The sequence below is a fragment of the Pleurodeles waltl genome, chromosome 2_2 (assembly GCF_031143425.1).
Source record: "Pleurodeles waltl isolate 20211129_DDA chromosome 2_2, aPleWal1.hap1.20221129, whole genome shotgun sequence".
Lineage (NCBI taxonomy): Eukaryota > Metazoa > Chordata > Amphibia > Caudata > Salamandridae > Pleurodeles > Pleurodeles waltl.
The window spans coordinates 824966715-824984485 of record NC_090439.1 but is presented as its reverse complement, the minus strand read 5'-3'; the positions used below and the strand labels follow the sequence as shown (position 1 = coordinate 824984485).

The 17771-nt window shown below is 43.4% G+C and overlaps 1 protein-coding gene across 1 annotated transcript in view; it reads left to right on the top strand.

Moving 5' to 3' along the window:
* Nucleotides 1-17771, top strand: part of CALB1 (calbindin 1) — a 154306-nt gene that overhangs the window by 64504 nt on the left and 72031 nt on the right. The window contains exons 4-5 of the mRNA XM_069220451.1: nucleotides 14834-14914; nucleotides 15014-15070. Of these exons, the coding sequence (XP_069076552.1) occupies nucleotides 14834-14914; nucleotides 15014-15070 (138 nt within the window). The remainder of the gene's footprint in view (nucleotides 1-14833; nucleotides 14915-15013; nucleotides 15071-17771) is intronic.

Genomic DNA, 17771 nt, shown 5'->3' with positions numbered 1-17771 from the left:
GCAATTTTAAAAAAGGCCCCAAAGATGCTTTTTTTAAAGTGCAATAGAGCACAGTCATGTCCTTAGGGCATATGTGTGCTCTACATGTGCACCACTATTTTTGGGGTGCATTAGAGGGGTCCTTTTGCCCATAGCCATCCGTGGTTTTGCATTTCCAAAATAGCAATTTTCGAATAGGAAATCGGTATTTTGATGCATATCATTTTGTTTTTCGTAAATAACGATTTCTAGTCGCTATTTATGAAATACAAAATTCCATCTATGTACATCTGCCTCTAAGTATCTACAATGGGGAAAATTAAATGGGCAGCTTTTCACTTACCAGGATATATAAAACATATTTTTAATGTCCCTGCCTATAGTTACATGGCACCCTACTGCTGGGGCACTGAGAGGGTAGTTAGTGGTGAATTCTATGTAAAAATAAAGTAGATTACTACTTTGGAAGTACCTTTAATTCCAAAGTCAAATATGCATAGATTGTACTGTTATGGACAGTCTGCAAAGCAGGGTTGCACATACAAATGGCAGCAGGCTGCAGAGCAGTGCACATTCCAGTGCAGGAAATATACTGGGCCTCTAAACCTCCCTGCCCTATGTTATACTGGGGACTTATAGGTAGTTTGAATCCCCCTTGACTTATTATATACAAGAGACTTACAGGGTCTGTCATTGCCAATTGTAATTATACCTAATTACCAAGTACCTCTTTAATCAGAGCACTGCTCTGGGCCTGGCGAGCAGAGTCCAGGGCACAGCCAGACTCAGTTACCACCAGTATCGGTAAAATAAAATGGGGGTGAACAGGCCTAAAAGTATGCCTTTCTCACAGTAGGGTAACAGTACCCTGCCCCCTTTAATTTATTTTTTGTTTTATTTTTATACTCAGCTGAATCCAAGTGTCAAAATGGCTACCAACCCTTCCTGGTTGAAGTGTTGGCAGCCAATCAGGTCTCTACATAAGATTGGGGGGGATTTGCAATGCTTTCGCACCTCTAGATATACAAATTTGGTTTTCCTCTAATTTCCCTTAAACTACTGAATGGAAAGTGTAATCTGCATAACAAAAGCTACCTTTCTGCCATATTTGGTGTCATTTCATCCAGCAATTTGGGCTCCAGTCATGTTCAAAACTCCTGTGGGAATTAACATGAGAATGGTCACCAAAAAGTAGTTATAGTCAGGACCTAGTTTCCGTAGAAAAGGCGTTTTAACTTGCCTATATCTTTGGCACTGTCTGAATCTTCACTAACTTTTTCAAAAGATGTGTGCCCAAGAAACTTGTTGAACATGGGAAGTTTTGGGGTGATCCGTCAAGCATGGGCTGAGAAAAATGGGAGGAGTGCATTTTCCATGTTAATTCCCATAGAAGTTTTGAAAACGCCTATATATAAACATATATAAAACAAAGATTAAAGTGATTTTAGGTAACAGTTAGTTAAGGTGATATGCTTTTAGCTTATGGTTAATAAAACATACAAATTAACTGAAAAAAACAAAGGTTAAAGTGATATTGCAATTAGGCATGGTAATAATATTAAAACTACTGTTCAAAAACAAAAAAATGTAGGACAAGACCAGCTCAACTTTAGTACTTGCAATAAGCCTCCCCATATTCCAGATTTAGTCAGCCAGATTTAGATCTGCTTTAGGCATGACAGCCCATGCCTACTCTTCTCTCTCTTCTGCTCCCTTCTCCTGATGATATATACTTCATTTGTTTGCTTATCAGTTGGTTAGCATCTAAGGAAGAAACATGGAATGCCCAAAATCATGTACAGGGCGTTGAAGTACTTACAATGCAGTTTCTTTTCTATAAAGAATATGTAGATAACCGTGGATTTAAGCAGGGGTGTAGTTATCAATAGAGCAGCCAATGTAGTGGCATTAGTGTGCAAGGGTCTGAGCAGTCTATTGCACCCCACATACAGTTGTTATTTACTGCCATGGGATGGGGGCCTATTTTCTTTGTTTGCAATGGGGACTGTAGCACCCTTGTGATGCCACTGGATTTCACTCAACATACACACCATACACACACATAAGGTTTAAGGATGATTGCCTTTATAAGGTCACAAAGTTTCAAACTCGTTTAGCTTGCAATATCCTGGTTATCTGTATTTGGGGGTATTTTATTCCATGTGAACTACTGGATGTCCTTTTAATACAAATTACTATTTTTTTCAGCTTTCTTTTCACTCTCATTCTTTTTTAGGTGTTTTCATTTCTGTATTTCTAACAAATTGTTGATAGAAACATTGGGCCTGATTCACAAACGTAAAATTACACTTAGAAATCTACTTACGTGTAAATCGACTCCTTCACCTAGGTATAACTCTCTGCTCTTTTGCTCTTTATCATGTATGTCTCCAAGCCCTTTAAAGAGAGGGGGAAGCCTCCAACGACTTTCAGTCCATTTGCACCTATTAGTTGAAGTCTCCACTATCTTGGTGGACACCCCCTATGATAGGATAGGGAACTTTTTTATATGTCTATATATATATATATATATATATATATATACATATGTCTATATATTTATAAGGACATACATGTAAAATAATTGTATATAACTAAAATTAACTTGGAATTAATAAAATATACACACATCATCCCCTCAAATTAAAATGTGCATTAGCTTATAAAATAAATTAACCACTCAAGGAGTAAGACAAAATAATAGAATACAGGTTTTAAGCCTCACAAAGGCAGGAAGAGCTGGGGTAGAGCCTGTTACACTGTTGGCTGGCGCACACCTTTTTCTGTTAAATGAAGTAGAAGGATCTGCCATATCTTCCTGGTTATGAGGCTATAAAAATCCTCAGGTGTACAGATAGTTCAAACAAGTAGAAGAAAATGGTGGTTTCAAGAGTCCTCGACTCCATCTTCACAGCTTCTAGCAGATGTCCCCCAAAAGGCATGCAAGTCCAATTGAGCTCTTATTGCAACCTCCTAGCTCTTTTAGTCTGGGGCATTCACTTTTCATTTCGCAGTCTATTGGAACCCCTCAGGTCCATCATGGCTCAGCAGACTTCTTAAGGGTGTGCAAGCCTAGCAGCATGGCAGTCCAGGTGTTCCACTCGTCATCTGGTCTACCCTCAAACCTTATAGCAAATTTACTCCTCAGTGACACAGAAGGAGAATCAGGACTGTGATGCAACCTTTCCTAGCAACAGAGTTCACTGCAAGTTGAGATGTAGAAGCCAGGACAGTGATGATCCACTAGTCATCCTGGGAGGGTTCTACTTCTGCCTCCTTCCCAAAATTCCAAGAAGACCAATGGATGTAAAGGATGTTAAGTCTATTTCATTGTGATAGGTCAAAAGCAGGACAGATGCCACCTTGGCTTCCAAGCCTTTGATCTGGCTAAGACTTACCAGTTGCCTTTCCTTTTAAATTCAAGAGAAATATCTTGTAGATAGATACCGCAGTTGCACCTTTCTGGCTAGGTTCAACAAGCTAGGTTCAAGTGGATCAAGACCTACAGAGGGACTCCGCTCTCCTGGGCTGGTCATTGGGGAGAGGTGGGTACCAAGTCATCTTGTTTGTCTTGTAGGAGATGAAGGTCCCTGGAGCATTCTTACCCTATAGAGTCTTTCTACAGTTATAACCCCAATCTCTTGGAAGCCAGAGGTCTGACTTCAGAGAAAGTTCACATAACATCCATGCAGAAGGGTCGTTGGGCTGATTAAGAAGCCGGGTAAGCCACAAAACATGAGGTAGAAATATCCCATCTTGCCAGAAGTCATATTTGGGGCATGGATGCTGCAAACATATGTTCACCAATAATTTAGATTTGCACTAAATAGTACACTGTCACAAAAGATGGAGTTTTTAGCATGTTCCTGTCATTCCTTTGAAATGCGTTTTCCTTCTAGAAGCAGGCTTTTAGACCTCTTAGAACCCTTTGACCAAGGTAATTGTTAGAGATTTGGACCTACAGCAGCATAGGCTGCAGTGGAAAACCAGAAGTCATGTTTTTAGGTCATGCAGGTCACCCTTGTAAATCTTCACTGCAGCCCACATCTTACCTCCACTGTTCCCCACTTTCTGTGCATGTTAATAGCGGTTGTTGGAAATGGCCCTTTCTGCAGGGTCATCCCCAGACTTTTTGCCTTTCTCCTCCTCTTTTTCTGACCACGTTTTTGTTGGCTTCAGGACTCTGTACACATTTTCACTGCTGACCAATGGTAAAGTGCATGTGCTCTGTGTCTAAAGCATGATAACCTTGGCTTCTCAATGACTGGCAAACTTGATTTACTAGTTCTAGATTTACTGTGTTGCTGGGCTGGAGAAACCCTTCTGCGCATGTGTGTTTGGCCGGCCCGAGATGGTCGGCCAAACATGCATGCCCAGTGAGGGGGAGTGCTGAGTACTCCCCCTCCTTGCTCGCCACCCCGTGGCCCCGCCCCTTTTCCACAAAAACAATAATAAACATAGTTTATTATAGTTTTGGGGGAAAAGGTTTGCAGCTGCCGCTGCTGGTGGGGGCGACACTCCGCCGCCCTTATGGAGGAGCCACCCCTGTGTCTCCTACTTGACGTGACTAGGACCGTGGCCCCTACTTGGACAGAGTGCAAACCTTTGCTAACTAGGGACCCGATTTCTAACAGTAGTCTTACAGAAAGGTCAGCTACACCAGTTGCAGTCGACCAATTACCCTATTTAGGAATGGCACACACACAAACTGGAAGGTCTTTAACAGCCTCCCATTGCTCAAAGTCAAACTATACCAGCAATCTAATTCCACACAAATAAAAAATATCAGACCACGTAAAATTAGGGAATCCCTCCCATCATTATTCCTCAGTGTAATATGTCCTCTTCGGAAGGATGAAAGGCTGAGTTGACCTTGCCCGTATTTTAACTTGCAAGTCACAACATATTAAAGCAACAAGCGCTTACCAGTCCTTAACTCCCTGATACAAAATCACTCAGTTCTTAAAATGAAAATCCTTTGGTGACAGGAGGACACAATTAGAAAAGGAAAATCAGAGTATTATGACGGTACGTGGTTAGTAGAAGTGACGTTTACTGAAAGAATGTGCTGTAGAGCCTGAATACGGGCACAGAAGTACCAAGTCACATCTTCACTGCTCCGTTTTTATTGCAGAACAAATTGTATGAAGCTGATCACATGCATTACTTGTCTGTTTAGTGCTGGTATGCTGACCTTTCCGGGAATGTACAATCAAGAATGCTATTTAAGAGACCAAAGTGAATGTCTTGCTCACTTACTGTGCTGACAGTGTTTATAATGGGTTCCTCCAGGGCTTTACTCGGACAAAAAATGAGAGCGGCATAGATTTGCCCTGGCAGCCATCATTCGGAGAAAAGAACCACGAAAGAATACAATGACAAAACTAATAACAAGCACATGAAAACGGACAGCGAAAAATGACAGTAGAGGCCAGAAAGCCATTTTTGCCCACAAAAGTACACTTTAGATGCAATAAAGATATTTACAAATGAAACCTTAAGCGAGGTCACATGGATCGCAGTGGTAGAGTGTAATTTTGCACGGACATTTCAATTGATTAATGACTGCAAAATATAGTTTTCACAAATGTGCCTTGATGCAAGTGTTGTTTTTGCGGTTGTAAGGAGGTTCAAAACAGGGACTTAGGAGACAATACATTTCTGGGAGGACAGGGACAGCCTTGGGGACATTTTCAATCGACCCTATACTACAAATCGCTCGTTGTTTTCGAACTGCAAGCTCTGATAAATGTACACAATCATATATATTGGAAGTGAAATGGGGATAGAGGAAGGCATGTTTTCACAGTCTGAAAGTATCTTTTATTGTTATTTACATTCACAAAGTAATCAGCTCAAATCTGAAAATATCGTTGATTAAACTTGCATCTTCATGCAGCAAGCAAATAAAGGTAGGAGGGTAAAAAGGAAGAACATAACCTTTGCATCCCACACCCATCATGCTCCTCTCCTCATGCCAATTGGAACCGCACTGGAGATATCAAAAGCGATAAGGTACAACAGCTGTAAACTGTGATCAGAGACCATAGTTGTAATAACACTTCTACTCCTGTGTGTGATCTTCGGGAGCTCAGCTCCACATCAGTCATAACTAGAAACATTTCAACTGAAGAAGCTCTTGGAGTTACAGGCTATATAAACATGGATTCTTTAATCCCTGTTTAAACTGCAGTCACTAATTTCTTTAGAATCGGCTATTTGTGATGCACCAAGTCACTGAGTATAAAGAAAAGACATTCACTGATTAAAAAAAAAAGACATCAATTAATGCAGCTGTTTAAAGCAAAAAATTGAATGTTGCTTTTCTTTCTTCTGCTCTATTTTAATAGCTTGCAATGACAGAAGTTATGCACTAAGGGTTTAAGTGGTTTGTGGGAAAGTTGGTGGTGTGACCATGTATTATATGGGGTAAAATACCCCCTGCGCACATAAGGATATTGCAAGTCACCTTGAAGTTCATACCTTATAAACAAGCATTGGCAAAGCCAATAGGTCTTGCCTACGCAAGTTCTATTGCCTTTGCCAATGTGTTTTAGCCATGCTGTACACTAGTAAGACTACTATTCAGCATGGCTAAAAGTTAATGGCATAAAGGAGAATGATGTGTTGACTGGTGTGGCTTAGTGTCATGGAGTACGTAGAGTGTCCTAGAATGGAGTAGTAAACTAACTCTAAAGGAACAGGGGTCCCTTGAATAAAATGCAACACCACTCCAGTAACAATTACATTAAAGTAGTATCCAAATGGAAGGTTTCATGCATTTATTCAATCAAAATATAAAAGATCAAACGTAGTGGGAAAACATCAACAAGGGAAATTGAGAAAGACTTCGGTATTTGGGCATTACACAAGTTATCTGGATGACCCAATATCACCAATTACAAGAACAGTGTAGTACAGTGGTTTGTAGGAGATTGGTCTAGTTCGTAGTGGGTACCTATAGTACTTACACCTTATACCCGGTCCAGTTATCACCTATTAGTGAAATGTAGGCAGTGTCTAGAAGCCAGGCTCTCAAGGGGTAGCTGTAGCTGAGCAGCCAAGGCTTATCTAGCAGACATGCAAAGCTCATGCAAACCACTGTAGTCACACAGTACTCACACACATGAAAGAAAATACTCAGTGTTAAAAATATAAAGGTACTTTATTTTCGTGACACAAATGCCAAAAGTACTTTGGAGACTACACTCCCTTAGGAGGTAAGTAATACACCAATTATTTACACTAGTGTGCAGAAATAGCAAACAAAACAGTTAGAAAACAGTGCAATTAGTGAAAATCACAATAGTTAGAAATGGGCCTGGAGGAACACAAACCACATACTAAGAAAGTGGAATGTGAATATCGGTTTCCCACCTAGGCAAGTGCAGTGTCTAGAGGAGCACTGGGAGTATTAGAAAACTCTAAAGGTAAGTAATAGAACCCACCCAGAGCCCAGGAAAGCTTGAGTAAATCGCAGTAATTTTCCTAGAGTACAAAAGAACACGAGAAAGAAGATAATGCAAGAACCAGAAGAGACTTGAAGACACCAATGGGTGATTCCTGGACCTGAAGACCTGTGGAAGAAGGGGACCAAGTCCAAGAAGCACAGAGGAGTCCAGGGAGGACAGGAGCCCCTGCTAACCTGAATGAAGATGCAAAAGAAGAACCACCAGTGAAGAACAACAGTCAATACTGCATCCACAAAGATGAATGCTGGTTCTTGGTTGGTGCAGATGATGTCCCACACTGGATGGATGATTGCAGTCTGGTTTGCGTCGCTGGATTCTGCCAACAAGCCTTGGCAAATGCAAAGCCCGTGGTTAGCAGAAAATGGCACTGCCCGGGACCAGGAGGGAACTGGTGGACTCTACCCAGGAAGAGGAGACAGAGGGGGCTCTCAGCAACTCAGGGAGCCCACAGAAGACCAGGCAGCACACACAGTAGTCCCACAGCATAGGGACAAAGGAGATGCAAAAGGAGGCCCAAGCAGCACAAGAACAAAGGATCCCACGCCGCTGGAGTACCACTCAGGAAGCTGTGCGTCGCAGGAAGGAGGGCTGGGGGTTGGAGCTACATGGTGTATGAAGAAGTTCATGGAAAGATGCCAACAGGCCTTGGCAACTGTAAAACACCCGGTGCACAGGGGTACTGTCTTGCGTAAGAAGGCAAGCTCTTACCTCCACTAAAGTTGGACAGTAGGACGTCAGGACTGTTGGGACCACTTCAGCCCACCACCCATGATGCAGGATCCACGCAACTCATCAGAACAGGGGACCGACGCAGCCGGTCATCATTGCAGAGAGGTGCCTCCTGAAGCAGGGGAGTGACTCCTTAGCTCAAAGGGAGATTCCTTCATTCTTCTGGTGCAGGCTGTAGGCAGGCTGTAGACAGGCTGTCCTATGAGGATGCACAACCAGGAAACAGTTGCAGTGGCTGGCAGGAGCTGAAGATACAATGTTGCAGAAGTCGTCTTTGTTGCAGTTTGTGGAGTTCCTGGAGGGTCCAGATGCAGTTTCTTCAGTGAGGAGGTGAAGTAAAGGATGCAGAGGATTCCTGCTGAAGTCTTGCAATCTGAATCTGAAGACCTCCCCGAAGGAGAGACCCTAAATAGCCCTGAAAGGGAGATTGGTCAGCTAAACAGTTAAGCACCTATCAGGGGACAGCTCCGACGTCACCTGCTGGCACTGGCCACTCAGATGCTCCCAGAGTTCCCTGCCAACTTGGAATCCAAGATGGCAAAACCCAGGGACCCTCTGGAGGAGCTCTGGGCACCACCCCTGGGTGGTGATGGACAGGGGAGTGGTCACTCCTCTTTCCTTTGTCCAGTTTCGTTCTAGAGTAGGGACTGGGGTCCCTGAGCCGGTATAGACTGGATTATGCAAGGAGGGCACCAAATGTTCCCTTCAAAGCATTTCTAGTGGCCTGGAGAAGCTACCCATCCCAAGCCTGTAACCCCTTTTTCCAAAGGGAGAGAGTGTAACACCCCTCTCCCAAAGGAAATCCTTTGTTCTGTCTTCCTGGGCTTGAGCTCCTCAAGCAACAGGAGGGCAGAAACCTATCTGAGAGGTGGCAGTAGCTGGGGCTTTCCCCAAAAACCTCAGAAGGCTGGAATGGCAATACTAGGGGGTCCTCTAAGGAGCCCCCAGAGTGCATGGAATCATACAATCAATGCTTGCAAAACCCTTGGGGTATGATTCCAACATGTTTGATACTAAACATGCCTACGTTCAGGGTCACCATTAAGTACCTGGACATAGGTAGTGACTTATGTCCAGTAGGCACGTAACATAGCGTACCCGCAATCACGAAGTCTGGGAAAGTTGTCCTGGAGGTCGTGGGGGCACCTCTGCTAGTGCAGGGGTGCTCTCACACACAGATATTCTGCACCCTGCCATCAGGGATGGAGAGCCTGCTATAAGGGTGACTCATAAGTGACCTTTTGCAGTGTAAATGGCAGTGAAAGGGTGCATGCACCTTTTCACGCAGGCTGCAATGGCACTCCTGCAGAAGCCTTTGCATGGGATCCCAATGGTGGCAAAAGAAATGCTGCATCCCATAGGGATCCCCTGGAACCCCAATGCCCTGGGTACCTAAGAATCCATATACTAGGGGCTTATGAGGGGGTACCAGTATGCGAACTTTTGGTGAAATACTGGGTTACCAGTATGCAACACCCATAATTTAAGGGACAGAGTATAACCACGGGGTCCTGATTAGCAGGATCCCAGTAGACACAGTCAAACACACTGACAAACAGGACAAAAGTGGGGATAACTAAGCTAGAAAGAGGCTACTTTCCTACATGGTTAGCATCCACAATAATGATCTACAAGCTTTTATACACACACTTTTACATGAATGACTCAAATAGTGAATCAAGAAGTCATTAGCTCATAGTACCTATGCTTATGCCAATTTGTACACAATATCACAAATTCAAGTCAAGGTACTTTGACCGACGATGTTTCGACCCGTAGACAAGCATCAGGATCATCCTAAGCCTTAGTTAAGCTTGAGATAAAAGGGTTAGAGTGCTTATAACCAAAAAGGCCAAGATAAATCTGATTCATGTCTCATATGAGTGAGAAGGCAATCAATGAAAATCTGAATATCTAATCAAGCGCCAATGCCATAAAGTAGTTGTAGAGTGGAGTAGTGACAGAGTGTAATAGAGTGTCGTAGAGTGGAGTGGCAGAGTGATGTAAAGAGGAAAGGCATAAAGAAGAGTGAAGTGCCATAGAGTGAAGTAAAGTAACGTGAAGTGGCATAGAGAAAGTTGGGTAGAGTGTTGTTGACCATAGTACATTGTTGTATAGTGGAGTGGCATAGAGGGTTGTGCAGTGGTGTAGAGTAGAGTATCATAAATTGAAGTGGCATCGAGTGGCGTGGAGTGGCATAGAGTGGAGTAAAGTGGAAGGGAGTGGCGTATAGGGAGTTGTGTAGGGAGTTACAGAGTGTAGAAAGTATTAGAGTTTAATGGAATAGACTGTCAGAGTCTAGTATCATGGAGTGTAATGTCAGAGTGAAGTGTCATAAAGTGGAGTTAGGTGGTCTAGAGTGAAGTGGCATAGAGTACAGTGGTGCAAAGTAGATTGGCGTAGAGTGAAATGGTATAGAGTGCATTGGTTTTGAGTGAAGTGGTGTAGGGTGCATTGGCGTAGAGTGAATTGGTTTAGCATACAGTGCAGTAGCATAAAGTGGTGAAGAGTAGAGAGGAGCAGAGTGGATTGGCACAGCATAGATTGCAGTGGTGCAAAGTGCTGTGCCATAGAGTGATGCAGTGCATGGTAGAGTGGAGTGGCGCAAGGTATAGTAGACTGGTGTAGAGTGCAGTGGTGGAATGCAGTGATGCAGAGTAGAGTGGCATAGAGTGTAGTGGCATAGAGTACATTGGTGTAGAGTGCAATAGAGTGGCATAAAGTTGAGCAGTGCAGAGTAGAGTCCTGTGGTGCAGAGTAGAGAGGAGTATAGCTCAATGGCAAAATGTAGTGTTGCAGAGTAGAGTGTCATAAAGGGAGGTGGTGTAGAGTAGCATAAAATGCATTGGTGTAGAGTGCAGTGATGTAGAGTGATGCAGAGTAGAGAAGAGTGGCATAGAGTACAGTGGTGTAGAGTAGAATAGAGTTGCACAGAGAGCAGTGGCATAGAGTAAATTGCTGCAGAGTAGAGTATAGTGTTGAAGAGTGGAGTGTTGCAGAGTGAGCATAGAGATGTAGAGTGCAGTAGCATAGAGTGGTGCAGAGCAGATTGGAGTGGCGCAGGGTACATTGGAGTAGTGCAGGGTAGATTGGACTGGCATAGCATAGAGTGGAGTTGCGTGGATTTCAGTGGCATAGGGGAGATGGTTTCAAAGTAGAGTGAAGTGCCCTAGAGTGGAATGGTGTAGAGTAGATGCAGGGGTGCAGAAAGAGTGCAGTGGGACAGAGTACAGTGGCATTGAGTGTAGTGGTGCAGAGTAGAGTGGCGTGGAGTTCAGTGGTGGAGAGTGCAATGTTGCAGATTAGAGGGTCGTAGAGTACAGTGGTGCATTGTAGAGTGGCATACCGTGCATTGGCATAGAGTGCTGTGGTGCAGAGTACAGTGGCATAGATTGCAGTGGTATAGAGTGCATTGGTTTTGATTAAAGTGGTTAATAGTGCTCTGGCAGAGTGCAGGGGTGTAGTGTACTTTGGTTAGAGTAGAATAGCGTAGGTTGCAGTGGCGTAGTGTAGAGTGCTGCAGAGTAGAGTGGTGTAGAGTGGAGTGACACAGTATAGATTGCAGTGGTGTTGAGCAGCACAAGGTGAAGACAAGTGGCATAGGGTGCAGTGGCATAGGGTAGATTGTTTCAGAGTAGAGTGAAGAAAAGATAGAGGAAAGATAATATAGTTCAATATGCTTAAGTATGTAATGATAACAACAACATAAATGATAACGCTAGGCATAACAGGCCAAAATGAAATATGGCTTCTCTCGGTTAGCCACGCTGTAATCAAGCCCTTCATTACCTAGATAGCTAAATTGTTGTGTAAAAAGGTAAAATCTGGGCTCAATCTCAACTTCACTGTTTCACCAACTAGTTTGATCTTAGGCAAATACAAATAATGTGTTTCACAGTCTCCTGCCTAGCCTGCAGGCGTTAGGCAGAGTGGGACTCTGTTTCCTCTTTAGATCTTCCTCATTGTCCTGCAGCTCCTCTTGAAGGTGTCCTGCAGTGCTCCTCTTCAAGGTGGCAGGTGATGCAGACAGCAATCATCAAAAAGTATTTTCTCCTCCTTGCACTCTTTGTTCTGATGTGCACCCTTAGGGCCGTATTTATACTCTGGTTGCGCCGAATTTGCGTCGTTTTTTTCGACGCAAATTCGACGCTAAACTAACGCCAACTAACGCCATATTTATACTATGGCGTTAGACGCTTCGGGCGCCAAAGTGCCCGGAGTGAGCGTCATTTTTTAGCGTGAACACCTTCCTTGCGTTAATGAGATGCAAGGGAGGCGTTCCCGTCTTAAAAAATGACTCCCAGGCCTTTACGTGGTATTTATACTCCCGGGCAAAAATGACGCCCGGGAGTGGGCGTGGCCAAAAACGGCGCATTTGCGCCGCTTTTTAACGCCTGGGTCAGGGATGGCGTTAAGGGACAAGTGGGCTCAAAATGAGCCCACAGTGCCCTCCCCTGCCCCCAGGGACCCCCCCTGCCACCCCTGCCCACCCCAGGAGGACACCCAAGGATGGAGGGACCCATCCCAGTGAAGTACAGGTAAGTTCAGGTAAGTATAATTTTTGTTATTTTTCAATTTTTTTTTGTGGCATAGGGGGGCCTTATTTGTGCCCCCCTACATGCCACTATGCCCAATGACCATGCCCAGGGGACATAAGTCCCCTGGGCATGGCCATTGGGCAAGGGGGCATGACTCCTATCTTTACAATGATAGAAGTCATGTTGATGGGGGATGGGCGTCGGAAAAAAATGGCGCAAGTCGAGTTACGACGATTTTTTCGACGTAACCTGACTTGCCCCATTTTAAGACGCCCATACGCCATTTTCCCCCTACGCCGGCGCTGTCTGGTGTACGTGGTTTTTTTCCACGCAAACCAGGCAGCGCCGGTCTGCTTGCGCCGGCTAACGCCATTCCATAAATACGGCGCCCGCATGGCGCTTCAGAATGGCGTTAGACGGCGCAAAAAGTTTTGACGCTAAACTGCGTTAGCGCAGTTTAGCGTCAAAAAGTATAAATATGGGCCTTAATGCCCACAGCTGTAAACAGGACTAACAAAAGGACAGAGGGCGCAGGAGGCCTCCTGACTCATCTTCATTCTGTTACCATCAGATTGGAGGATGGTCAGTACAGGGCTATTACAAGTAGCGCTTTTGTGGGCTAATGGTCCTCTGAATAATAGAAGTGAGAGGGAAATTATTTTGTCCCCTTGTCCCCCCACCCTCGTCCACCGTGTCCTCCACCCTCCAAAATCTAGGGGGGATACATCCGCTGCATCCCCCACACTTCCTACGCCCATGGTTCAAATGTTGGTGTAAATTACATTAGCAGTAGTAGTCTATGTGAAAACAATATTGGTACCACATTCCACCTGCACACAGGTAGTATTTTTTATATTGATTTCTATTGTATGATATTAGGTTTTTCCTATTCATAACCAGTTACAACCGCATAAAATGTATGCGCATGGAATTTGCTACTTCCCTACTAACGGGCGGAGCTTGGTCACTAAAATGGAGGGAGAGGGATTAGGTGAGCTTCAGATTTCTCGACAAAAACACTGGCGTTTAATGTTGGAATACATTATATAACAAGCAGAAAGCATGAGAGGGGCTTAAGTGGCAGTGGAAAGGGAAAGCAGTGCGGATTGGTAGGAGTACTAAATGAGAGAAAGAGAATATTTTGTAAAATATTGCACATTTATTAGGGCTTTGAAAACAGAGGTGAGAGAGAGTGTGGAATTTTTGGTCAATGTGTGCATGCAGAAATCCTTGGTGAAATCCGACAGACATGTCACCATACCCCACTGAAAGAACCTGTACCCACTATTTATCAGAAAATCATCTAGTAGCAGGGGCTAACACTCAAAACACTTCCCAAACCTCAAATGCCCCATTGCCTACCCCCTTCTTCTCCCCCCCTCCACGGAAGCTACATCGCTATCTACAAATGTACCCAGGATTACGGAGAAAAGTCTGTACTCGATCGAATGCAATTTGCCCTAACACCTCCAGAATGCTTAGATTGCATCATACCTGCCAAGTTTTCCCATGACCAGGCTTGATGTGCTGCTCCAGTCCTGCTTTTGTCCTTTGAATTCTGGGACTTGTAGTCGTGTTTTATAATGAAACAAGCAGGCCTACAATTCCCAGAATTAAAAGAAAAAACTGGGCTGGAGCAACACATCACGCAAGGACCTGGGAAACTTGGCAGGGCTGTTGCATAGGTGAAGGTGCAATTTGGCGGCAAAGTCTGCACATTTCAGTAACATTTTTCACCAGTCAGCCAAACCAAATATTGGTGCAAAAGTGCACCAGTGCCAATGCAATCTCAGCCCTGACATGTTTTCCAGATCCAGGCGGATGTGCTGCCCCAATGGATTTTTTTTTCTTTTTCTTTGAATTCTGAGACTTGTAGTCGTGTTTTAAGACATCGTATCAGGATTACAAGACCTAGAATGCAAAGGGAAAAAAAACGATTCGAGCAGCACATCACGTATGGACCTGGGAATCTTGGCAGCCACGAAAACCACGTAATCCGAGAATAGTGTTCATAGCACTAACTCAATCTGCGTCATCCTGTCCTGTCTGAAAGTAAGTCTGCTTTTGGAAATGCCAACCGTGTTTCTAAAATGTCGCTTCTTTTCACTGTTTCAGCTCGCTCAGATCCTTCCCACAGAAGAGAACTTCCTGCTGTTCTTTCGGCAGCAGTTGAAATCGAGTGAAGAATTCATGCAGGTATGAATGCACGCACTTTTTATGTGGAACACTGGACTTTCAGGGAGACCTTGGGGGGAGTGTGGTGTGCCTGACGCCTCTCTCCCTTGTCCCTTGCAGGCATGGCGGAAGTATGACACCGACCACAGCGGCTTCATCGAGACGGACGAGCTGAAGGTAACCTGCACAGCATGCTGCTTTACAGCCTGTAATCAGTACATTCAGGCCGCTGGGAAGGAAAACAGCGCGCAAACGGCAGAGCCGTTTTTTAGGGCGTTTAACAAAGAGAATTGACGGGCAAAAAGTAAACTGACGAAGCCAGCGGTGCACAACCGGAGTATCAGCTATCTTTGATGAAGAAGCTGTAACGGTGGCGCAAAACATTGTGTAATCCTAATACTCGTACTGTCTGTTTGATGATGACAAATTATAATTGGCTGCAAGTACAGATGGAGCTAGATAGACAGATATAAAGATAGTTTTTTAAAAATCATTTTATATTCCCATAATATTCCTCCGATTTCACTATGGTGTGGAATCGCGACCACTGTGGTGTCTAAATATATCTTTAAGGGCCAAAATTCCCATGTAACAAACCCTGCCACCCAGCAGCCATTCCAAATTCGGAAAATAAGGTGTTCGCGTAAGTCTATATTATTGTCAATTTAGTAGCAGGTGGGAGAGATACATTTCTTTGTAACTTCTGTGGGGCTCAAAGCTCATATCTTTCCATTGTCTATGCATTCTTACCAAAGCGCATGAATCATAACACACCCTTACTAGCGTGCGAGACTCACAGAGACACTATAGTGATCGATAGCAGTAAACCCACCAGACAAAACAGTAAGTAAATACCATTCCATTACAATCATTTTCACCTCTGCGTGATTGTCCTTGACTTCAGCATACTGTATGAACACTGGAGCTTGTCCCTTGTCCCCAAAGCACCTTCTTAAAACGTAAACTACACAGGGCCATCTGACAAAAAATTGAAGATAAGCATATACTTAATGCTTTAAAGGATTTCATGACATTGGATTTGGTAAGGCAGATTCTCTACGAGTTCTGAACCTTAGAAACAGAATAAAGAATAAAAGGACACATCTCCATTGATAAAATCAACTAAAGTGCCTTGTCATGATATGTATATTTTTGGTGTTTTTTTTTGTAGCAACAGACAAGTGGTAGTTCAGTAGTGCTTTGGACCAGTGGTTCAGCAGCGTTTAACAAAATAAATAATTCAGAGGACACTAGAAAAAATGTCTCTGGGCCTGATTGAGAGTTTGGTGTAGGGGTTACTCCATCACAAGAGTGATATACATCCATCTGCGGAAATATAAATCCCATTATATCCTATGGGGTTTATATTTTGGTGGACAGGATATCAGTCAACGTTATAGCGGGGTGACCCCTCTGCCAAACTCTCCATCAGGCCCTCTGTTAGCTAAAAACATGAAGGGAGAGCCCTAGACCTAAGCAAAGACATATCAGACCATAAAGTTTGGCAGACTGGATACTCCATCACAAATGTGGTACTACAAATGCATTATTTCCATTGGCACTTTTAATATAGAGGACGGGACATCAACCACATTTTAATGGAGTGACCTGTCCACCAAACTCTAAATAACACCCATAGTCTTGAAGTTCTCTTTGCTTGTCTGTGGTATACATCTGACATGGTCAGTTATTTCCCTCACAGGCATGAGATCATCATTCTGTCATATTCTCAGGTTAGTTACTGACAGTAGTTAGTAGTCCTCAAACACTAAATGAAGTAGCTCCCTCAGTATATGATCTTTTAGTCACATGGATGGACTCTTCAGCCTTGCTAGAACAGAGGAGTGCTCATTGCATAGGGTTTTTGATTAAGAAAAATAAACCATATGTTTGAGATCCCAAAACCTTTAAACATACTATGGAACCACCTTAAAATAATTCTGTGTCTTATTCCATTATTCCATTCTAAAATGTTACTTTGAGGTCATTGGCAATGGCCATTTACATCCTTCAAATGAATATGACTTAACGTGAAATTGGTGAGCTTGGATTATGAAAAATGTGCCCAGTGATTGGTTTCTTTGTATTGCTTAGCTTCTCTTATCAGTTTTATCCTGACAATGCAGCTCCAAAACCTGTACAACTCTCTTTCATTCACTGTAGTGCACAGTGCCAGAGGATAGTAGTGATGTGCATTTTCTTTTATTTTTAAATGTTGCTTTAATTTGGAGACTCACCTAAAATGCAGTGCTGGAAATGGAAACACTGTGCTCTGGGTATTCATAAACTGGGGTGCTAGGTGGGAGAAAGAAGATAGACTCTGCCAGGGTGGATTCATGAGGAGCAGAAGCAATTACACTCATCCAATGATCTGTCAGTGCTTATCCATCCTTTTTACAGCATGCTCACAGAGAAATTAGCAAGTAAGATTGTGATTGAAAAGCTGTTCTGGCTTACCTTACCTACTGTAAATAGACCAATTTAAGACAGCTTAGGAAGATAACCTGCCACTGATGTCTATGTGTGACCAGCAGATGTAAGGGTGCATTACTAGCAAAATAGTTGGACAGAGATCTGTGCAATTGTTGGTTTAAGAAATTGGGTTGTTGGTTAACTGGGGTGTGAATCCTGGTCTAGTCAGGATATTACACAACAAAACCCCAAATTAATCTGTGCTCAACCCCTGGTAGCTTGGCACAGAGTGGTCAGGCTTAACTTAGAGGCAATGTGAAAAGTATTTGTGCAACATTTCAAACAGTAACACAGTGAAAACAGACCACAAAAGGTGCCCACAACACGGTTAGAAAAAACAGAGTAGATTTTATTAAATAAAACAAGATAAAAAAACCAAAATTCTAACTAGTAGAACCAAAGACAT